The 24,548-nt window shown below is 36.5% G+C and overlaps 1 protein-coding gene across 1 annotated transcript in view; it reads left to right on the top strand.

The window, feature by feature from the left end:
- Positions 1 to 24,548, top strand: part of LOC136030959 (integrin alpha-4-like) — a 122,084-nt gene that overhangs the window by 63,189 nt on the left and 34,347 nt on the right. The window contains exons 14-16 of the mRNA XM_065710102.1: positions 129 to 297; positions 4,344 to 4,617; positions 16,865 to 17,031. Of these exons, the coding sequence (XP_065566174.1) occupies positions 129 to 297; positions 4,344 to 4,617; positions 16,865 to 17,031 (610 nt within the window). The remainder of the gene's footprint in view (positions 1 to 128; positions 298 to 4,343; positions 4,618 to 16,864; positions 17,032 to 24,548) is intronic.

The raw sequence follows: 24,548 nt of genomic DNA, 5'->3' as shown, positions 1-24,548 counted from the left end.
CTTGTTCGGGCTTTTCAGTAAAAACACAGATAACTGAATTACAGCAGTAGTCGTAGTTATTCTCACTAACTAACCACTATTGTACCACTAACTAACTCACCATTAAGTAATTCTATTTTGTATTATAGGATCTCTATTAACACCTAAGGATTCATTTTGCTCAGTTTGCCCAGTCGTTGAAAATAAAATTGATGGAAAAAACTATAAGGAGCTGATTGTTCCTTTTGGATCTGGATGTGGATCAGACGACGTTTGCAGATCCGATTTGAAAGTCACAGCGGCAGTAATTGAACCCAAGTAATTAGTTTTTTGTACTATTTTGCCATAATTAACAGTCTTTCTGCTTACTTAACTTGACTTAAGGGTCCTGCCGCGCTGGGGGTAAGAATTGGGCCATGTCAAGAGCTACTTTAGCAATATTCAAGAATTTGGTGAGGCTATCCTTCCGCCTTGTCCTTGGTCTGACCCTCCGGTGTGACTAGCCATGAGGTTTTGGTCAAAAATCTTTGAGTATTTGGGCTGAGTTTGTCGTTGGCACATATAGGAGGTATTTAGTTAGAGAATGGTACTTGGGAGGAGCGCAAGCAGCTTTGCATTACTTAGAAAATTACTTTTATTCGAATTGCGTACCCTGCTGATAGCTAATTCTGCTGATCGCAATAGTAACCAAAACTCTAAAAAATAGAATTTTGATACCAATAGCTACATCAAAAGACTCGCATTTTAATGCTGATTTTAAATATATAAGTTTCATCAAGTTTAAGATTACCCATCGAAAGTTACGAGCCTGAGAAAATTTGCCTTATTTAAGAAAATAAGGGGAAACACCCCCTAAAAGTCATATAATCTTAACGAAAATCACACCATCAGATTCAGCTTATCAGAGATCCCTATTGAAGAAGTTTCAATCTCCCATCTATAAAAATGTGGAATTCCGTATTTTTTGCCAGAAGGCAGATCTCGGATGCGTGTTTATTTGTTTGTTTGTTTGTTTTTTTTTTCCCAGGGGTAATCGTATAGACCCAGTGGTCCTAGAATCTTGCAAGAGGGCTCATTCTAACGGAAATGAAAAGTTTTCGTGCCCTTTTTAAGTGACCAAAAAAATTGGAGGGCACCTAAGCCCCCTCCTACGCTAATTATTTTCCCAAAGTCAACGGATCAAAATTCTGAGATAGCCATTGTATTCAGCGTAGTCGAAAAACCTTACAAATATTTCTTTAGGTACGACTTACTCCCCCACAGTCTCCGTGGGAGGGGCTACAAGTTACAAACTTCGACCAGTGCTTAAATATAGTAATGGTTATTGGGAAGTGTACAGGCGTTTTCAGAAGGATTTTTTGGTTGGGGGGAGAGGTTGAGAAGAGGGGGATATGCTGGGGGAACATTCCATCGAGGAATTTGCCATGGGGGAAGAAAATTTCCATGAAGGGAGCGCAGGATTTTCTAGCATTATTAAAAAAAAAACAATGAAAAAATAAATATGAAAAGTTTTTTTCAACTGGAAGTAAGGAGCAGCATTAAAACTTAAAACGAACCGAAATTATTACGCATAAAAGGGGCTCAACTCCTCCTAATACCTCGCTCTTTACGCTAAAGTATTTTTAGTGATTTCAACTATTTATTCTACGGCTTTTGTGATTCAGGGGTCATTCTTAATGAATTGGGACAAAATTTAATCTTTAGTGTAAAGAGCGAGGTACAGACGAGGGGGTGAACCCCTCATATATGTAATGAAAACAGGAGATTACAAAAGTTCGTTACGTAATCTAATTTATAAGTTACGTTTATCTTTTACTAATAAAAACATTCGTAAAAACTTAAACGTTCTTGCTGCCCTTTTAAGTAACCAAAAAATCGCAGGGCAACTAGGCTTCCTCCACCGTTCCTTTTTTTCTCAAAATCATTCGATCAAAACTATGAGAAAGCCATTTAGCCAAAAAAAAACTTGCAAATTTCGTGTTAATTGTTTCTCTGCGGAGAGCCAAAGTCAATACATGCATTGATTCAAAAACGTTCAGAAATTAAATAAAAAGTAAGGCTGAAAGTAAGGAGCGACATTAAAACTTAAAATGAACAGAAATTACTTCGTATATGAAAGGGGCTGCTTCCTCATCAACGCCCCACTCTCTACACTAAAGTTTTTTACTGTTTTAAAAAGCAGAGCTGAGAGAAAGACTCAAACTTTTGCGTAAAGAGTGGGGCGTTGATGAGGAAGCAGACGGTCAAAACATGGATCCAAAAATACGTTTAGGGGGAAAGGGTAGGGTTTCACGCACTTAGCTATTTAAATAGTTATTAGTTAGTATGGAAGAATAACAACAATACAAAAAAGCAAATAAATAAACAGTAAATAAAATCTCTCTCTAGTTCATTCTAAAAATAAAAAAAAAATACAAAAGAATTAACATTGATCAGTTTGCTTATTTGGAACAATAATAATTATTGCAGAAATATTTTTCCCCCTGCTTACAGAAACAAGTAAGAATCAATGGTTGTATACGGTACAAAAAAAAATAAATATAATTCATCAACGAGGTTAAGCCAAGCGATAGTCAAACCCATTTGCACGAATCCCACAGCATAAACTTTCGGTGTTATTCACAGCTCTAATTAGCCGTTGAGATACATAATTTTAAATCATAGTCCTCAAATAGGGAGTTAATCAAGGTGAAGTTCATAGACCCTCTGTTCCTCTTTAAACTCTTCCTTTCTGGATGAGCTATATGAACAATGTTGGTAGGGTGTGGTATCTTAAACCCTCTCTAAAATAGAGTCCAGTCTTACTCCTATCGGCAAATGGATATATAGCAAAATTACAAGGCCCAAGATTGACTGTCAGCATATATTGTCTTGACACATGATTAATCAAACAGGTCGTGGTAACGAGCTGTAAGTAAGGAACGACTCGCCTCAATAGTAAACAAAACTCTAAAAGATGGAATTTTGATAATAAGTGCTAAAGTTTGACTGTTTGTTCCATTTTTTTAATAACGGCTCTTGAAACACAAAGTCCTTTTCATTAGAGTAGAAAGCTTTTTAAAAATGCTAAAAACTTTAGCGTAAAGAGCAAGCAATTTAGGAGATGGGCAATCTCTTCATATTTGGAATAATTTCTGTTCGTTTTAATTTTTAATGTTGATCCTTACTTTCAGTTGAATAAACTTCTGAAAACCTTTTGTAAAAAGCATTTAAAAAATACTGAATATCAGCCTTTAGGATTTCATTTCGGTATGATATTTTATAACATACTTTATACATTTCGGATCAATCCCTGTCAGATTAATAAAAACAAAGATTTTCTGACGAAAGTAAAGAGCGAAGTTGAATCTTAAAACGAATAAATGCTACTGCTTTTTAGGTTAGCAGTATATGTTTGAAAAACTGTTTCAAATAAACTGGCTCTTGATATTTTTCTATTTTTTTTAAATAAAAAAACAAAACAGGTGCTGTACTGAAAATACAAAACCGGTGCAACGAAAGAGGATTAGGAGTAGAAGAATTCTTAAGTAGCCTGCAGAAAATACAAGACTAACCTATAAAGCTATCAATAGTCCTTCACCGGCCGTGAAATCAATAGCTACAAATGACAATTTTTTTCTCCCTAGACAGTTTTCTTAAAAAGTATTTTTAAACTTTTAGTTACTATGGGCCATGAGTCGCTCTTTATAAGGTTGCTGATATAACTGCAACCATGATGTGTGTTTGGTCTGAAATTGGACAAGAGGGGGTCAATATATTTACGAGTAATTGCAACGACTTTACGGTAAAGAGGCATGGATTCCTGGGTTTGGATACCCTGAAAATAATACTGTTTCATTTAAAAAAGGTATTCTGAAAATACATCCCTTGATAAACTGTCTGATACTTGGAGCCATTTTCCTGTAGTGACTAGGGATCCCTAAAAGATAGAATTAGTACTAAACTCATAAATTTTTCTGGGATTAGAAGCAATACATAGTCGTTTAATAATTTTTTATTTTAAGTTTATTGTGAAATATTTTTGATTTTTGGATTTGAATTTAAATGCTTAAATAAATTTGAATATTTAAAATTTGAATCCTGAATATTTTGAATATTTTCAGTCAAAAAATACTACATAAAGCAACTAGCTATGTAAGTTTTTTTAGCGGGATAACAAAAGACAAGAAAAATAAAATAAAAAAAATATTGTACATGAAGTGAACATTAAACAATATTGCCTCAAAATAATCAATAGTGAGATTTTTAGCCCCATTATACTTTGGTCGTCTTCCTTGAGCCTATATATGTTCCTCTCATAGATTTTTTTTCATATTAGAAAAAACTAATATGATTTTGATATTAAATAAATGATTTTTTTCAAGAATAAATTCAAGCTTTGTTATTGGATCTCACAAAACGATCAAGATCAATGCCTATATTTGGAATGTTGGAGAGCCAGCGTACGTTCCCAGGCTTCACATCCAATGGGACTTGGATGCAACTAAACACAAAATTCCAGATATCTGTAGCGATGATTATGAAAACTATATTAGAAAGCGAGAGGTTACGAGGAGTGAAAGACAAGCTCAGAAATCATCTTTAACCAAGCTTATATGTGAAATTCCTGGGCCATTGAAAGAGGAGAATGGAATGAAGGTAAAGTGTGGTTCTCTTGAATTGAAATGCTACATTACTTTTCTCCTTTAGCCTACCTGTCTTGTCACTTACATCACTTAATTCAAGAGGCAACCATTTAAAATATTTTTTTAAAGAGTGCTTTCATACCTAAAAAAGCTAAATAAGGACTTTTTAACTTAACAATGTCTGCGAAAAAAACTTTAAAGTTCAAATAAGAAAAATGCTACTGTGTTAATGTTCTTTAACAATAGTACAATACACATTAAAGTTTATATGACATATTAAGCTAGTAAGCTAGATAAACTCGTAAACCAACTTGTAAAAAATAAGTTTTAAAAGGATAAACAATTAAACCAAAAAAAAAGCTTTCTTTATTTTATCGTATATGGCTAATTTTTTATGGCTAATTATGTGGCTAATTTTTCAGTTCTCACTATAATTTTCACCTGATTGGCTCCCAACTTTGCCCCTCCCCAAAGTTTTTGACGAAATTATGCCACCGCACCAATGTCATTGAAAAAAGCATGTCCGCAGACAAAATGGAAAAATTTACAAATCTTATTGGTTTTCCATTCTTTTCCTATACATGCTATCCAAAATTGGCTCTGAAAACTTGTGAAAATTTGATTTCAAGTAATTGGCTCCTTATGTTTTGTTTTATTTCCTAAATTTGGACAGGATATCTGTGATGGTATATTTAGTCAAGAATGATTTTATTTATGCTACCTCATTAAACTCAGTGCTATCCCCCTCTCCCACCAGAAAAATGCTGAAAATGATAAAAAACGTTCTGATGCTTGAACAGCAAATTTTAGGGCTGTAAAAAGAACAAGCCCTTGGAATTTGGTCAAAATTCCTATCCCACCATCCTGACTTCAACTTTAAGCGGATGGCAACCGCTTTCGACTCAGAATTTTGATACCTAGTGGTTGTTGAATTTTGAGTAAGAATGCACCCTATATCTTACAAATATTACAAGAGTTTACTATCAAATATCGTCTACTTTTGGTCATGCTGGGTCTTGAGCCCATAGTGACTATTAAAATTCAAAAAATTCTCTTGTATCAAACAGTTCGTGGTAACGAACTGTAGTAAGGAGCGACCCGGCTCAATAGTAACCAGAACTTTAAAAAATTAAATTTTGATACCAATAGCTACATCAAAAGAATCACATTTGAATGTTGATTTTAAATATATAAGTTTCATCAAGTTTAGTCTTACCCATCAAAAGTTACGAGCCTGAGAAAATTTGCCTTATTTAAGAAAATAGGGGGAAACACCCCCTAAAAGTCGTAGAATCTTAACGAAAATCACACCATCAGATTCAGCGTATCAGAGAACCCGACTGTAGATGTTTCAAGCTCCTATCTACAAAAATGTGGAATTTTGCATTTTTTGCCAGAAGACAAATCACGAGTGCGTGTTTATTTGTTTGTTTTTTTGTTGTTTTAAGCTATTTAGCCAAAAAAAGAATTAATATACAAATTTCATTTTAATAATTTAAGTGCGGAGAGCCAAAACCAAACATGCATTAATTCAAAAACGTTCAGAAATTAAATAAAAAAAACTAATTTTTTTAGTTGAAAGTAAGGAGCGACATTAAAACTTAAAACGAACAGAAATTACTCCGTATATGAAATGGGTTGTCCCCTCCGCAATCCCTCGCTCTTTACGCTAAAGTTTGACTCTTTGCCACAATTCTATTTTTTAAAACAATTCAAAACTTTAACGTAAAGAGCGAGGGATTGCGGAGGGGACAACCCATTTCATATACGGAGTAATTTCTGTTCGTTTTAAGTTTTAATGTCGCTCCTTACTTTCAGCTAAAAAAATTAGTTTTTTTTATTAAATTGTACTGCAAAAGAGAAATTTTGGCTAAAACAGGATTAAGACGCTATAGCCCAGAAATTCTGATATAGTCAGTCGATTTAGAACTATCGAAAAGTTATATGAACTTTTCTGCTGCATTGGTCTGACAGTTTATGCAAATTGAAGGGATACATTGTACTAGATGTATACACAGCATAAATAACAGTTACCCATTAATAAATTAATGCCTGCCAGACATTGGGGAAGAGGGGAAGATCAGTAAGTGGTTTTGGGGGAAGGCTGCTCAAACCCTCAAAGGTCTATTTTCAAAAATTGTTGTGACATGTCCTTCCGATCAGTGGGGATAGGGGATTCAACCTCAGGTACCATCTCATTTGGGATGATATATTTGGAATAAGCATGTAATATGGGTTTGGGGGGTTGAATGGGTCCCCTATTAGTAGTATCCCCTTTTTGGATCCCATGACATCCCTATCCTGTTATTCCGACGACAGCTTTAGTTTTAAACGCATCCCTATCCCGTCATTTCGAAGACAGCCCGCAGGTACATGTTACGTCATAGGGAATGTTTTCTAAGAGATGCTGGTGTCTGTTAGGTAATCGGAGTTGAGGCTGACGCAATCTTGCGTGAGTTGCTAGATTTCCTTCAGTATTATTTCTGCATTGGAAGTATAAAAATCTACATCTCATTTTTAAAAGAAGTGAAGAGGAAATATTCCAAGAAGACATATACACATGATAAAGTTGTAATAGTATTAATTGTCGGAAAAGAGAATTATTTAAATTATGAAACAAGTTCCAATGGTGATTCTATTGGAAATGTCTGTGTGCGTTTTCTTGACGGTAAGGAGTTAAATTTCTTAGAGGCACCGAGAAAATTCAAGTGTTATAGAGGCGGATATGTGAGAGTAAAATCTTCAGAGAAGTTAATATTGAAAGAGAACGCAAACCTAAAACTCTTAGTTGATGACGAAAGCCAACTTCTTGCTAATGGTAAAAAATTACTCGTTGATAGATCTTATTATTATGCTCCTACTATTACCATTCCACGAAAGGTAAAAAGAAGACAAATTTACCCTCTCAGTGTCATGCAACAAATCTTGTCTAAATGCCGTAACTGTTACCTATTTAAGAATATTGTGGTAATAGACAAAGAAATCGTAAGTAAAATAAAATGGGTAGTAGGAGTCATTATATGCAAGGAAATTAAAAGTGAATTGATGAAAAAAATGTTACTAGTGCCAATGATAGTTTACCCACGGACAAATCCATTGATCTAGAAATCAATCAATAAAAAAGAAGTGAGTTTGCTACTAACGCGATCTACTGTTAGTTTATAACCAATAGTTTGAGTTTCAGGATTAAGAATTAGTAGGTTTAAGAAAAAATCATACGGAATATAGTTAGTTTCGAAAACTGTTTGATGCTAGATGATGATTTTCTAGAGTTATCTCTTCAAAGGAAAATATTTCCTCAAAGAATGCTTAACGATATGATGAGAAATTAGTCTCCATCACTGGACTATTCCATGAAACTTTTCCTTTTCAACATAGCAAAAAGTAGCTCAACTAGAATTTTATGAGAAATATGTATCATAGAATACGCCAGACAATCACGAAACTTCAGGATTACGACTAGGGGGCTCATTATTATTGTCAAAAAAGGACGCTTGTTGGCTGTTTTTAATATAATTAATATTATCCACTCCTTATCACTGATGAAATATATTTATATGAGCGTTTAGTCCGATATTTTCAGACGAAAGCAGCTGGTATATAAGTGAGTCTATTTTTAGTAATTTTTCAACGGTATGTTTGATGCCTGTCCTAAAATAATTATTTGCGATCTTCCTGAATGCTTTATTTTAGCAGACAATGGGATACCCCCTCCTATTTAGTAGCAACTGTCGGGCAGAAAATACGGGTTTGCACCATTAAGGGTCTAACACAACTTATGCCTTTTTTACCAACTTGCTTGAAAGCACTTTTAATGAATTTTCTAGAAAATAAGGTTATTCTATCATTGTGAGAATCATGCAATAACAGGAGATGGATAGGTTTTTAGATGTTTATCTAATACAGAGAAGTATAGTAGCTCAAATTTGGTTGGTGGTGGCTATCATCAGTTGGTATCTTTGGTGCATATCTATTTTCAAAAGTTGAGGTGTGATACTTTCAGAATCTTACGCAATACAAATAAAATTTCCGTTCTAATAGCCGTTTTTGTACCCCAGGAACAATGAAATTACTCGGTTCCTCTTTAGAATAGTAGCAGATGATATTTTTGTTTTCCAGGAAACAACGGGAAGGCTTTGCTCAATAAAGTTGATAGTCTCTGGTGGTGGGTGGAGCTCGTCCGGAATGAAGCAGACCTTGGTCTGCTGACCACGTACCACTGGATATGGGGAATCCCCTAACTAAACGCTCCACGTAAAGGGTGGCCTTAACCTCACAAGGTGGGTGGAGCCCACCCCAGGGACACTCAATAGTTAGACTCTAGCTAATCAGGTCCCAGGCCTAGGGTCGGTTGGGCTTGCGACCCTCCACCCGAACCTAATTGCAGCGAATAGTGATGTTATTGCCTCGGATGATCGATCTTTGTTTACCCTTCAAGACCTCAGCATGTCCCCGGACCGAAATTTGACCATCGTTTGAACCTTATTGACCAAGGTGGTCTTCGCCTGGCCACCTGTAATGTTCTGACCCTTAACTTCCCTGGAGCAAAGTCAATGCCTGCGCTAGAACTCAAGCGTTTTGGCGTGGCTGTAGCAGGCGTAACTGAAGCTCGCCTTATAGGAAACGACTCTGAAGACATCGGTGAAGGCTATCACCTAATCTAGTCGGGTGACCAGAGAACCAAAACTAATGGAGTCGCACTTGTGCTAGACTCTCGGACCAGGAGGTGCCTCCTTTCTTACGAGCAAATTTCAGACAGGATACTAACAGCGCAAATCCAGCACAAACATGGAAAATGGACCATCATTGTCTGCTACGCCCCAACAAACCAAGCCTCAGATGAGGTGAAAGCTCTATTTTACGCCCAGCTCTCTAGCATCCTAGCAAAAGTATCCCCTCATGATGTTTTAACCCTTCTTGGCGACTTCAACGGCACTGTCAGAGATACAGACGGTGTTTGGAACAGTGTTCTAGGACCTGTAACACTCGACTGCTTGAACGACAATGGGCTAAGGCTCCTTCAGCTGTGCAACATGGACGATCTCGTGATCACCAACACCCTTTTTCAAAGGAAAGAAGTTCACAAATATACCTGGTATAGCAATGACGGACGAACAAGAAAGATGTTAGACTAATAATCGTGTCCCGACGCTGGCGTTCCTCTATAACTAATTGCCGAACTTGCAGAAGTGTTGAGTTGGGAAACACCGACCACAGGCTTGTCGTTTCTAACCTTAGACTACGCCTGAAGGCTCATAAAAGTGACCACCGTCCTCCAAAATTAGACCTGAACAATCTCGCAAACTCCAACACGCGCCAGGTCTATGCTGTCTCCATCTGAAACCGTTTTGACTGTCTTGGTCAAATTTCAGAATCTGAAGAAGCATGGCAACTATTCAAGGACGGCGTATTGCTTTCTGCCGAAAGTACTATTGGTCGTCTGAAACCCAGAAAAAAGTCCTAGATATCGCAGGAAACTCTAGATATTATTGAACAGCGTCGCAAAGTACGCCTAGCGAAGGACATGGTTACCTACAGACGTCTAAATGGCGTAAGAAATAAATTCCTCCACAGAGACAGAAAGCTGTTCACCGAAAAAAAGGCAGCTGATCTCGAGGAGGCCACCAGAAAGGGTGACACATGCGCCTTATACAAACACCTTCGGGATCTTACAGATGGAAAGCCATCCTCTCTAGGCCCTATCATATCTAATGATGGAAATATTATCACTGACGAGAGTGCTCAACTGTCCGCCTGGAAGGATCACTTCTCTTCACTTCTAACCCTGGACTATGTTAGCCAACCCGACCCTGACCTTCTTCAAGATGCATCCAGCACCCCTGAGGCCCCGTGTGAAAGTGTGCACCACTTCTCCACCTCTACAGAAATCTTGAATTCTCTGAAACGGATGAAAAAGAACCGAGCCCCATGAGTCTGTGGTATCCCTGCAGAACTGCGGAAATATGGTGGGGCAGCGACCCTTCTCTGGCTCCAAGTACTGTTTTCCATAGTATTTCGTACAGAATAGATTCCAAAAGACTGGCGAGCGGGCATCATCCTGCCTCTCTGGAAACGGAAAAGCAGTCGCAGAATCTGCTCTAACTATCGTGGCATCACACTCCTCTCTGTGCCCGGGAAGCTCTTCGTTATGACCCTCCTGGACCGCTGTACCACTTTCCACAGAATCCAACAAAGAATCCAACAGGCTGGCTTCATGCCAGGAAGGTCCACCGTGGAGCAAATATTCACAATGTTACAGCTGATAGAAAAGACTTGAGAATTTCAACAAAAAGCACATGTTGCCTTTGTGGATTTCAAGGCTGCTTTCGATTCTGTCGACCAGCAATCACTCTGACTCATATTGAAAACAACGGAACTACCAGCGAAGTACTGCGACCTTTTCGAGCGGCTCCACAAAGGGACTGAGAGCTGCGTGCAGGTCAATGGCAGACGCAGCTCATCTTTTGAAATCAATACTGGAGTCCGTCAGGGTTGTGCTGCTGCCCCAGAACTATTTAATTGTGTCATCGACTACATTATGACTCGGACCATAAACCGCCTCCAGTTTGGGTTGCATTACGGTGATAGAGTACTTTCAGACGCTGACTATGCTGATGACCTTGCTCTTGTCTCCGATTCACCGTCGAAGCTCACAGAAACCCTACAAATCCTTGCTGATGAAGCCTTAAAGATAGGGCTGTCGATTAATTGGCAGAAGACAAAAGTGATGTTTGTTGAACCCCGTAATTCGCCGCGTCCCCCGCCAGTCCTAATGGTCGGTGACAAACCAGCTGAAATTGTTGAGGAATTTACATACCTTGGCTCTATCCTCTCAAATGACGGATCAATCCTTAAAGATCTAATGCACCGAATTGCCAAAGCCTCAGCAGTAGTGGGAAGACTAAGTGCCCTTTGGAGGAAACCTTCTATCAGCCGTAGGACCAAGATGCGCATATACAATGCTTCGGTGGGATCCGTGCTTCATTACGGAGCCGAAACTTGGCCAGCCACTCGGTCTGTGCTTAGCACCGTAAATATAGCTCAAACAAAACACCTTCGGCGCATTGAAGGACTACGTTGGCACGATTTTGTTAGCAACGAGAACCTCCTGGCGTTAACTGGTCAAACGCTCTTCTCAGTCCAACTCGCCCAACGAACACTACGCTGGTACGGACATCTCCTTCGCATGCCCCCCGACACTCCCGCACGAACGATTTTTTACTTTGATCCCGTGCTGCACGGCGGGAAATGCCCAAGAGGTCGTCTCCCAACCAGATGGAAGGACACGAGAGGTGCCTTCTTAGTCATGGCAAATATTCAGGAAGATGTCCACATACTTGCAAGAGACCAGTCCAAATGGAGGCATCATGTAGCATCACTCTCGACGCCGGAAGCGTTTCGGCAGAAGCATTAAGTCAAGTAAGTCAAGTCTCTGCAGTGATTCTCCATTAAGAAAATGGTGGAGAATTTGCTATCACGAAATGACTGATAAGTATGAATATATTGGGACGATATAAGGACTATGCCCTAAATTGAGGGGGTGGCCCTCTGAAGGTTTTCTAAAAGGAAATAACGATTTGGTGAAGTGCCTGAAGGTGTTTTGAAGAACATTCAAAGAATTCCTGTGGGTAAAGAAGCCCTGAAGATTTTTAAAGAACAATCTTAGAAATCCCGAAGTAAGTAAGCCCTAGTCCTCACAGGTTTAAAAAAAAGGAAACTATAATCTAAAACCCAAGGAAATCCTGATTTGGCGGGAACCCTGAAGGTTTCTTAAGGACTCTCTATTATGTAACAATCTTAGAAATCCCGATTTTTTGGGGCTCCTCGTAGGTTTTTCTTTAAAGAATTTACACATGCATCGCCTAGAAAATATTCTCTGCGATGTAACAAAGAAAAGTAAACATTCCCTATGACGTAACATGCACCTGCTGGCTGTCCTTGGAATGACGGGATAGGGACGCGTTTAAAACTAGAGGGATGTCATGGGATCCAAAAAGAGGACACTACTCCTATTATTTTAGAAATATTTTAATGTAAATCAAAAGTTGCATTTAAATACTACTATTAAGTGGATGGAGAGACTTCTCAGAATAAGTGTTGAGCATAGTAAAAATTGTAGGGCATTCTTGGTTAGTTTTTAGGTAAATTTATTTATGATAGCAAGATCTTTATTTATTAATGCTTGTTTTATAGTGTTCAATGCAGTGTTCTGATGGCTTTTTTGTAATAAATATTATATTATTTACTTACCTGTAGCAATAGGTTGAGTGGTAGGGCAGGGCATTCATCAGGATTTGTATTTTTCCTAAGAATCCTCCAAAAGAAACATAAACATCTTTTCCTTGAAAATTTCTGGGTATTCCAGGCATTTTCTCTCAGGTTATTGTCATTTTTAACGTATGGTTGTGCAGAAGTTAAAATTTAACTTGAAGACCAAGGCAGTTGGGATGGAAGCTTCCCTCATATTTGTATTACACCAAATATGAACGAAATTTAAAACTGTTCATGTTTTTATTTCTACATTAAAAACAAATATAAATTAAAGATAAAGAAACAAGTTTCTCTGATGAAAGTAAGGAACGACAAATAACCTAATAGAAATTATTCGTTTATTTCGAGAGCTACTCTCTCCTCACTAATTTTAGTGTCCTCCCAACTTTTTACACTTAAGTTTAATACTACTTTACTGAAAGTATTTATGAGTGAAACATCTGTAGTTAATGGGTATTTTTATTTTATTTATCGATTACTTTTTAAATATTTGAATATAAAAGCTGCATTGTTGACACGGAATACATAATAATAGACTTTTCCATTCTTAAAGCATTATAAAAAATAGTTTTTATCCCATTCAAATGCCCTTGTTTAAGCACTTTTTCTATTTTTATTTTCTATTTTTAATAATTTAGCGTAAAGTCCAAGGGCTTAGCGAGGAAGAGAAGCCCCCTCCCCTTATATATGGAATAACTTCTATTCAGCTAAGCACTAGACAAAATTCATCCCAAAAAGTGGGATATTGAGGTATAAGAAAGAAATCCTCCTCGTTCTAAGTTCCACTGAAGAAACTTTTTTTTCAGAATTCAATTATTAAGGATGAAATTTGCAGGAGGGATGCAGAACGTAAAAAGGGAAAGAACGAAGAATTTTTATTTCAGCTTTTTAACAGGAGAGTAGAAGAAGGATTGAATTTAATTCGAAATTGAGAATATTTAAGGCTATAGAGATGAAATATTCTTGACCTTTGATAATTTTCTTAGGGGGATTTTTTTAAGATAATTTGATGCATAAGCTTCGGCGATAAAGTACCTAACCTCAATCAGTGTCCAAATTGTAAAATAGTCCTAATGTTGTACAAAGACAGTGTCCCTAGAATGACTGCACAAAACAGTTCACCAAGAGGCTAAAAGAAAAGTGGGACGCCATCAGATCCAGACCAAAAGAGTTCACTTTCTATAAAATTAAATAAAAAAAAACTAATTTTTTTAGCTGAAAGTAAGGAGCGACATTAAAACTTAAAACGAGCAGAAATTACTCCGTATATGAAATGAGTTGTCCCCTCCACAATCCCTCGCTCTTTACGCTAAAGCTTTTAATTGTTTTAAAAAGTAGAATTGTGGCAAAGAGTCAAACTTTAGCGTAAAGAGCGAGGGATTGTGGAGGGGACAACTCATTTCATATACGGAGTAATTTCTGTTCGTTTTAAGTTTTAATGTCGCTCCTTACTTTCAGCTAAAAAAATTAGTTTTTTTTTATTTAATTTCTGAACGTTTTTGAATTAATGCATGTTTGGTTTTGGCTCTCCGCACATAAATTATTAAAATGAAATTTGTATATTAATTCTTTTTTTGGCTAAATGGCTTTCTCTTAGTTTTGATCAGACGATTTTGAGAAATAAGGGGTGGAGAAGGAGGCCTAGTTGCCCTCCAATTTTTCGGTTACTTAAAAAGGCAACTAGAACTTTTAATTTTTAATGAACGTTTTTATTAGTAAAAAATATACGTAACTTAAGAATTAACTTACGTAACAAACTTTCATAACCTTTTATTTTTATTATGTATACGAGGGGGTTTGTACCCTCGTTAATACCTCGCTCTTTTCACTAAATCGTAAGTTTTGTCCCAATTCTTTAAGAATGACCCCTGAATCAGAAAGGCCGTAGAATAAATAGTTGAAATTACTAAAAATACTTTAGCATAAAGAACAAGGTATTTATCTCCTCCTAAATACCTCGCTCTTTATGCTAAAGTATTTTTAGAACCCCTCATATGCGTAATAATCTCTGTTCGTTTTAAGTTTCAATGCTACTTCTTCCTTTCATTTGAAAAAACGTTTTCATGTTTATTTTTCATTGTTTTCTTATAGTAATGCTAGAGAATCCTGCGCCCTTGTCATTGAATTTTTCTTCCCCCATGACAGATTCCTCCAAGGAAAGATCCTCCAACATTGCCCACGCCCCTCAGCCCCACCCCCAAACAAAATAAAATCCCCCTAAAAACGTCTGTACACTTCCCAATAACCATTACTATATGTAAACACTGGTCAAAGTTTGTAACTTGCAGCCCCTCTCCCAGGGACTGTGGGGGAGTAAGTCATCCCAAAGACATAGTTATTATGGTTTTCGACTATGCTGAACAAAATGGCTATCTCAAAATTTTGATCCGTTGACTTTGGGAAAAAAATGAGCGTGGGAGGGGGCCTAGATGCCCTCCAATTTTTTTGGTCACTTAAAAAGGGCACTAGAACTTTTCATTTCCGTTAGAATGAGCTCTCTTGCGACATTCTAGGACCACTTGGTCGATACGATGACCCCTGGGGAAAAGAAAAAAAAAACAAAAAAAAAAACAAACAAATAAACACGCACCCGTGATTTGTCTTCTGGCAAAAAATACAAAATTCCACATTTTTGTAGGTAGGAGCTTGAAACTTCTACAGTAGGGTTCTCTGATACGCTGAATCTGATGGTGTCATTTTCGTTAAGATCCTACCACTTTTAGGGGGTGTTTCCCCCTATTTTCCTAAATAAGGCAAATTTTCTCAGGCTCATAACTTTTGATAGGTAAGACTAAACTTGATGAGACTTATATATTTAAAATCAGCATTAAAATGCGATTCTTTTGATGTAGCTATTGATATCAAAGTTAAATTTTTTAGAGTTTTGGTTACTATTGAGCCGGGTCGCTCCTTACTACAGTTCGTTACCACGAACTGTTTGATACCGTAAACTAACAAAGAGCGATCTATTTATTTCATCTTTCCAGCCTTAGTAGACGACAGATGATGCTAACATTTTGGAAGAGAAGTCAGTTTATCGCATGCGTGCCAAGATGTAGTGCCCTTTTTCAATCACAAAAGTAGATGAGAAATCGTCCAAACACCCGTCTAGTCTCTCTTTAGCCCCTTTTGCTCCACCTGACATTCGAAGAAAAATCTAAAGATGGCAATTCTAATCGCAATAATTCCATAGCTATATGACTGTGCCTCATGAGCTAATGTATTGTGTGATATAATTGACAAGGATTTCATATTATGTAAACATCTTATTTGAAACAGAAAGCTTTACATATTCTTTTTAGTAGAATACCATCTTAAGATCAGAGTCATACCAGACTTGAAAAGATGCCTAATTGTAAGATCGCAAATCCTACAAATACTACAAAAAATGTCACATTTTTTGGTGACAGAGCGATTGGGGGAACGGTCAGCCACCTTTTTTGCAGCTGGGGCACAATTTGAGGACGACCTACTTTTCGTTTGGCCTTAGATTGTTGGCCGAAATAGAACGATCTTTGGCATTTTGAAATCTTTCATCCACACAACTTGGCCTAGCCATTTCGACCTTTCTCGTAATGTAGCCCTAGAAAGAGGGATAGAACGACAGTTTTCGTACAGCTTACTGTTTAAAATCCGGTCAGCCAGATGAGTACACAAAGCAATTCGTAAAGAATTTTTCTGAAAACATGTACTAAATCCTCGTCTGTCTTTCGGAGTGCCCACGTTTTAGAGCAGTACTTGTTTATGTGCCGTAATTTTGTTTGCTTTTGCATAATTATTACCAGTAAAGCGTTTTTTTCGATAAGCCTCAATCAACTTCTTTGGCTCCGATACTCCTCTCCGAATTTTCTCGAATAAATTTCTTACAAAATTTATATTATTGCTCTCTATTCCAACAGCTAAGTATTTAATAATGTTCGTTGTAATTTTGGTGTGTGTCATTTTTAGAGCCCGTTCCCCTTTTTGGCTTTTATTTATTTATTTTTCAGATTGTATCGATAGAGCTTGACGTCTCAAATTTTGTGAGTGGTAGTGATACATGGAATATTGGTTTCAAAGTGGATTCTGCTAGCGAAGAATCTTTAGCGCTACAAGCAGATAACATTTTCATTATTTCACAACCCCTCCAGACTCAAGTTGATCTCGCAATTCAAGAGTAAGCTAATGACCTATTTTTTTTTAATACCTATTGGTTTCAAAGTGGATTCTGCTAGCGAAGAATCTTTAGCGCTACAAACAGATAACGTTTTTATTATTTCACAACCCCTCCAGACTCAAGTTGATCTCGCAATTCAAGAGTAAGCTAATGGCCTATTTTTTTAAATACTTTATTTGAATATAGGATTGAAGCATAGTTTGAATTTAGGTTCTCTATATGATTAATCAGCTTTGATGCAAATATATCATATGCTAACTTTCGCGGGATTAATCACATGTTGACACTGTCTAGTTGCTATAGAACATTGTCTAATCAAACAATCTGATTGAAGTTGGCCTTGTAATTCAAGTGGGGTCATGACTTGTATTTGTTAAAATTTAAGCTCTTAAAAAATTATTCACAATTGGGATTTTGCAAATTTGCACCGCTGCGAGTTTGTAACATATTAATTGTTATGGTATTTCATCAGACTGAAGCTGATCCTCTTCAGACTAATCTCTTCAGATTAAAGCTTAAATTGCAATTCGGAAACTAAGTCTTGTTGTTGCCTTAAGCAGACTTTGGTGGCTTACAGTACTTATTTCTATTCCTTAACGGATCGACTTGAGTCGATAAAACTATTTACCCAAAGCACTTAGGGAGCAATCAATTTATTTGGTAGCGTAATAAACTGAGGTAATTTAGTCGTTTAGTTCTCAAAATTCGGCGACAACTTGATTTTTATTGTTAGATTTGATTGAGAAGACGTTTCATTTTATGTTTATATATAAACCCTTCCCCAAAGGTTCTCCTCTTTTATGATTAGTGTAATATGGTGTGTGTCTGCAGTTTAAGGGAGGCTGTTTTCACTGCCCAAGCGTCGTTACCGAGAAAAAAGGTTTGTTGTAAGCTTAGGGCTACTGAATATTTCTAATAGAGTACGCATCGAAAACTAATTAAGGCTTGGGTCTGTACTTTTATAATTCTTAGTCTATGCATCAAATAAGATATATTATATCACTTGAACTCTGTTTACGGTTTTTATTTAATCAGTGCAAGTATTTCAAATAGAATGTGAGACTAAATCAAATGACTTTAAGGTGAACTAAGAGCTTGGAATAACATTGATTGATTAGACACAAATTTATCAGTTCAACTTAAAAAAAAGTACTTACTAATTATTTATCTTAACATGAATAAGTATTCCTTGGACCTTAGGCAAACTTTAATCACAACAGGGAATACCCTTGACTGAATTTCTCAAGACTGGAAAGAACTTCAAATTCTTAGCTTGAATGATAACACTCCTCTCCCCCAGCCTCTTAGTATAGACTCTTCAGCTAGTTGGCTGTATATACGGCCCAGAAAGAATGGGGGAGGCAAAAGAATAAGCTAGAGAGGGAGTAAACTTCTCCTCTAGATTCAGACTCTTTCGTATAGATCTTAGAGAATGAATGTAAGAGGTAAACATGACTGGACTCTAGGGAATTTCAATTCTTATGCGTGGGAATTCTGTAACTAAGTTCCAAGAAACACCATCCCGGAAAAAATGGGGCAAAACGCCCTTAAAGGCTTCACTCTCTTGTTATGAGCTATTCAACCTTAAGCCCCTGGTTATTCTAAGCTCATACCAACAATTGTATGCTTCTCAGGAGTAACTCACTTGAATTCTTAGAAAATGACAATCTTAAGGTCAATTAATTGAATTATCCTTGAATAATGAATTATCCTTCAATAATGTTTGTTTTAGACAGACGCAGCCTTCACTAAGAAGAGGGATAAGGAAAAATCATAAGACGCGCAATCGAATAAAATAAATATCTAAAAAGGATATTAGGCTATATAAAAAGTAACCACAGCTTTTTGCTGTGGTCTGAAAATACTTTGAATACAATGTATTAATCCAAGGAATGAAGTCGTAGTAACTATACCACACCAACGATCTAAGTCCTCCAAGGAGAAGATAAGTCCTCCAAAGCCCAAAAGGTTATTCAAGAGTTTTTCTTGACCACTTAATTCAACAAAATTTGGATTCTCTCAATTTAAACAAATTTACCAAAAGGCTATATAATATTACTTTAATATTACATTCAAAGAGGTTAAGACAGACCGGTAGTTGCTACCAACTTGGTTTAGGAAAGGTTACTTACCAAAAACAGCTCCTTTCTTCCCTAGCTGGATATCAAGACAAGACAAGACAACCTCTCTACTTTCTAGACCCTATGGTTTTGTTTGATTTGCAGCGTTTAGTTCTTAATTTTCGTTTGTTACAGACTAGTTTTTGTCTTGGCCTCTGTTTGAGCCAATCACAGCCTTCAGTTAAATAAGGAAATTTTGTCTGGTGTTGCTCTAAAAACTTGTAGTGTCGCAATATCTTACCACATTAAATTTAGTCCTATAAAAACTTGAATGAAACGCAGCATTTTCGTCAAGACCTCTAACGACAATGCTGCGTTTCTTTGAGCCAAGACTGTGCATATTCACACCACGACAATATGTGGTTGGCCCACTCCCTAGCAACCAATTCCAATGGGAGGGAGCTTATTATTAGAGATAAGTTTAAACCATATTCAGAGTTATTTCTGAGAGGTCTTAATGAAAATGCCACGTTTCTTCGAGCCAAGACTATGCACATTTCACGCCACCGTGACAATATATGGACTTCATTTATTTATTACCGGTTAAATGTTTCAATAATTGCTATTCTCTGAAACAAAGAGATGTCTGGCTAAACATTATTGGCTAACTGAGATAGCAGTTATATACTTGATTTATTGAATAACGGAAATCTTAACTTCTGCCAAAAATTGAGTTACGAAACTTGCATAATAAATTTTCTTAAACTTATTTGAATTTAGACTTTTCATATAAAATTATTCTCCTAAAAGCCAAAAACGAATCCCCCATGATGCGTACTACCTACGAAATTACTTACTATACTCCTAGTGAAAACAATCTACCGGAAACGGTCATCTTTTATGTTAATGTTAAATTGATACCTTTCTCATATTGCATAGTTGTCAACCTGTTATGATTTTTGGACAATAAAAATAAGACTAAGGCATCAAGGAAAATAAGTTGATGCAGAAAGAATGCAAATATTTTAGAATTGAATTCTAAATATTTAGAATGAATAAACCTCAAATATTTATTCAAAATATCTTTTATAGATAGATAGGTGTATTTCAAAAACCCATGGGCCATATACACACGAAAATATAAATAAATAACAAACAAGCAAGGAAATTAACAACAGTACGAATTACAAACACGCACAAAAAACAGAATTCAACGCAAAAAGTGCCTAATCTGACAACAAAAGAAAATAGTCATATAAAACTTTTTCTTCTTATCAAGGATTTATCTATATATACTCCCATTCGAAATATTGTGGTTGGGTTACTATTTTGTAGAATACCCGGAAGCATCAAATTAATCCCATCAAATAAATTTCCCGTAAATCCAAGAGCACCGGACATTTCCGGAGAGAATAATCCAAATCTTCATCATCATCATTACAAAGGGGGCAAACATACCGTCTATCAGGACCAACTATCATTTTATTTTTGTCGAAAGTTTTTTTGCCTGTTCTGGATTGGAAGACAATTCGCCCTAAGCTGAATCCAACGACGTAGAATCATAGTCGGTAAATTAAATTTAGAATAAACTTCCTCTCCAAAACTAGGTTTTGCCTGATTATAATGTTGTAGGGTTGTAGAATCTAAAACCAGCCCTTGCCAATGCTGGATTTCCTGACTCTCTAATATAAATCGTACCTCGCTTTCTAAATTTGTTGGTACATCACTAGTGCAAAGACCATTATTCCATAAATAAGGCATTCCTACTTTTTCTAGTAATGATTTAATTTGGGATGGCCGCGAGGTTTTTAAACCACATTTCAACATCTCTTCATATGCCGCTCTTACTAGTCTATCTTCATTACTCTTAGTTAACTTCAACCAGAATCTAAGCATTAAAATATACCTTCGTAGCTTTAAAGAAAACAGGCCCATATCACCTTTCAGAATCTGTGAATGAGTTGTCTGATGTAGACCAAACACTCTTTTATAATACTGGAGCTGAAGGAGCTAATGCGAGAGCTTTTATGTATCCTGGGCAAACAAAAAAGGAAACAATGGAAGAACAACAGAGGCAATGTCAGTCTGGCCGATTTATAATCATTTTTGCTGCTTTATTTTATCGCCTAACTGAAATGGAAGCCCTAATAATAATCTTAAAATAGGGTAGGATGTGGTGAAATGCAATAAATCATTCACTCTTGCCATTTCAAAATTCCATTTTCAAACAGTTCTTGGTAACAAACTTTAAGCAAGGAGCAACTCGGTCCAATGGTAAATGAATTTAAAAAAAAGGAATTTTGATAACAATTAATACATCAAAAGATATGCCCTTTTATGCTGATTAAATAAAAAACAAGTTTTTTTTAAATAAAAGTAAGGAGCAACATTAATATTTCTGTTCGACGAACAGAAATTACTCCGTATATGAAAGGGGCTTTTCCTCCTCAACGCCCCGCTTTTTACGCTAAAGTTTGACTCTTTCTCTTAACTCTGTTTTTAAAACAGTAAGAAACTTTAGCGTAAAGAGCGAGGCGTTGAGGAGGAAAAGCCCTTTTCATATACGAAGTAATTTCTGTTCGTTTTAAGTTTTAATGTTGCTCCTTACTTTCATTTTAAAAAACTTGTTCTTTTTATTTAATTTCTGGACGTTTTTGAATTAATGCATGTATTGATCTTGGCTCTCCGCACATAAATAATTAAAACGAAATTCGTAAATTAATTAATTGTAATTAATCGGAAGATTTTGAGAAAAAATGAGCGAGGGAGGAGGCCTAGTTGCCCTCCAGTTTTTTGATTACTTAAAAAATCAACTAGAACTTTTAATTTCTTACAAGCGTTTTCATTGGCAAAAAATATACGTAACTTACGAATTAACTTACGTAACGAACTTCTATATTTTTATGTTTTTATTGCGTATATGAGGGGGTTCAACCCTCATCGATACCTCGCTCTTTACACTAAAGCTTAAATTTTGTCCCAATTCCTTAAGAATGACCTCTGAATCACAAAGGTCGCAGAATAAACAGTTGAAATTTCTTAAAAATACTTGTAAAGAATGAGGTAAAACGAGGAGTTAAACCCCTCATATGCGTAATAATTTTTGTTCGTTACAAGTTTTAATGATGCTCCTTACTTTCAGTCGAAAAAACTTTTCATATTTATTTTTTCATTGTTTTTATCAAATAATGCTAGAAAATCCCGCGCCCCCTAATTGAAATTCTCTTCCCCCATGAGAAGTTTCTCCATGGAAATATCCTCCCACGTAACGCTCCCCCCTCAACTCTCCTCCCTAAACCAAAAAATCCCCCTGAAAACGTCTGTACACTTCCCAGTAACCATTACTATATGTAAACACAGGTCAAAGTTTGTAACTTGCAGCCCATCCCAAGGGGACTGCTGGGGAGTAAGTCGTCCCTAAAGACATAGTTATTAGGTTTTTCGACTATAATGAATAAAATGGCTATCTCAGAATTTTGATCCGGTGACTTTGGGGGAAAATGAGCGTGGGAGGGGGCCTAGGGGCCCTTCAATTTTTTGGTCACTAAAAAAGGGCACTAGAACTTTTAATTTCCTTTAGAATGAGACCTCTTGCGAAATCGTAGGACCACTAAGTCGATACGATCACCCCTGGGGAAAAAAACAACAAAAGAACAAAAAAAAAAAAAAAAAACAAATAAACACGCATCCGTGATCTGTCTTCTCGCAAAAAATGCGAAATTCCACATTTTTGTAGATAGGAGCTTGAAACTTCCACAACTAGGTTCTCTGATACGCTGAATCTGATGGTGTGACTTTCGTTAAGATTGTATGACTTCTAGGGTATAACTGATCTTGATGAAACTTATATATTTCAAATCAGCACTAAAATGCGATTTTTTTTATATAACTATTGGTATCAAAATTCAGTTTTTTAGAGTTTCAGTTACTATTGAGCCGGTTCGCTCCTTACTACAGTTTGTTTTCATGAACTGTTTGATCCCTATATATATTAAATAAAAAAAACTAGTTTTTTTAACTGAAAGTAAGGAGCGACATTAAAACTTAAAATGAACAGAAATTACTCTGTATATGAAATGGTCCCCTCCGCAATCCCTCGCTCTTTATGCCAAAGTTTTTAATTGTTTTAAAAGGTAGAACCGTGGCAAAGAGTCAAACTTTAGCGTAAAGAGCAAGGGATTGCGGAGGGGACAACCCATTTCATATACGGAGTAATTTCTGTTCGTTTTAAGTTTTAATGTCGCTCCTTACTTTCAGTTAAAAAACTAGTTTTTTTTATTTAATTTCTGAACGTTTTTGAATTAATACATGTTTGATTTTGGCTCTCCGCACATAAATTATTAAAATGAAATGTGCATATTAATTCTTTTTTTGGCTGAATGGCTTTCTTTTAGTTTTCATCAGACGATTTTGAGAAATAAGGGGTGGGGAAGGAGGCCTAGTTGCCCTCCAATTTTTCGGTTACTTAAGGCAACTAGAACTTTTAATTTTTAACGAACGTTTTTATTAGTAAAAACTATATGTAACTTAAGAATTAACTTACGTAACAAACTTTTGTATTCTTATATTTTTATTATGAATATGAAGGGGTTTGTCCCCTCATTAGTACATCGCTCTTTGCGCTAAATCTTAATTTTGTCCCAATTCTTTAAGAATGACCCCTGAATCAGAAAGGCCGTAGAATAAATAGTTAAAATTACTAAAAATACTTTAGCATAAAGAGCGAGGTATTTATCTCCTCCTAAATACCTCGCTCTTTATGCTAAAGTATTTTTAGAACCCCTCATATGCGTAATAATCTCTGTTCGTTTTAAGTTTTAATGCTACTAATTACTTTCAATTGAAAAAACTTTTCCATGTTTATTCTTTCATTATTTTTTTTATAGTAATGCTAGAAAATCCCGCGCCCTTTTCATTGCATTTCTCTTCCCCCATGACAAATTCCTCCAAGGAAAGTTCCTCCCACATTGCCCCCTCCCATCAACCCCACCCCCAAACCAAAAAAAATCCCCTGAAAACGTCTGTACACTTCCCAATAACCACTGTATGTAAACACTGGTCAAAGTTTGTAACTTGCAGCCCCTCCCCCAGGAACTGTGGGGGAGTAAGTCATCCCCAAAGACATAGTTATTACGGTTTTCGACTATGCGGAACAAAATGGCTATCTCAAAATTTTGATCCGTTGACTTTGGGAAAAAAATGAGCGTGGGAGGGGGCCTAGGTGCCCTCCAATTTTTGGTCACTTAAAAAGGGCACTAGAACTTTTCATTTCCTTTAGAGTGAGTCCTCTTGCAGCATTCTAGGACCACTTGGTCAATACGATGACCAATGGGAAAAAAAACAAACAAAAAAACAAATAAACACGAACCCGTGATCTGTCTTCTGGCAAAAGAAATTTTTGCTGCAGAGTTCTCTGATACGCTGAATATGATGGTGTGATTTTCGTTAAGATTCTTT

The sequence above is a fragment of the Artemia franciscana genome, chromosome 9 (assembly GCF_032884065.1).
Source record: "Artemia franciscana chromosome 9, ASM3288406v1, whole genome shotgun sequence".
NCBI classification, from domain to species: Eukaryota; Metazoa; Arthropoda; class Branchiopoda; order Anostraca; family Artemiidae; genus Artemia; species Artemia franciscana.
This window is presented reverse-complemented; position numbering and strand designations above follow the sequence as displayed.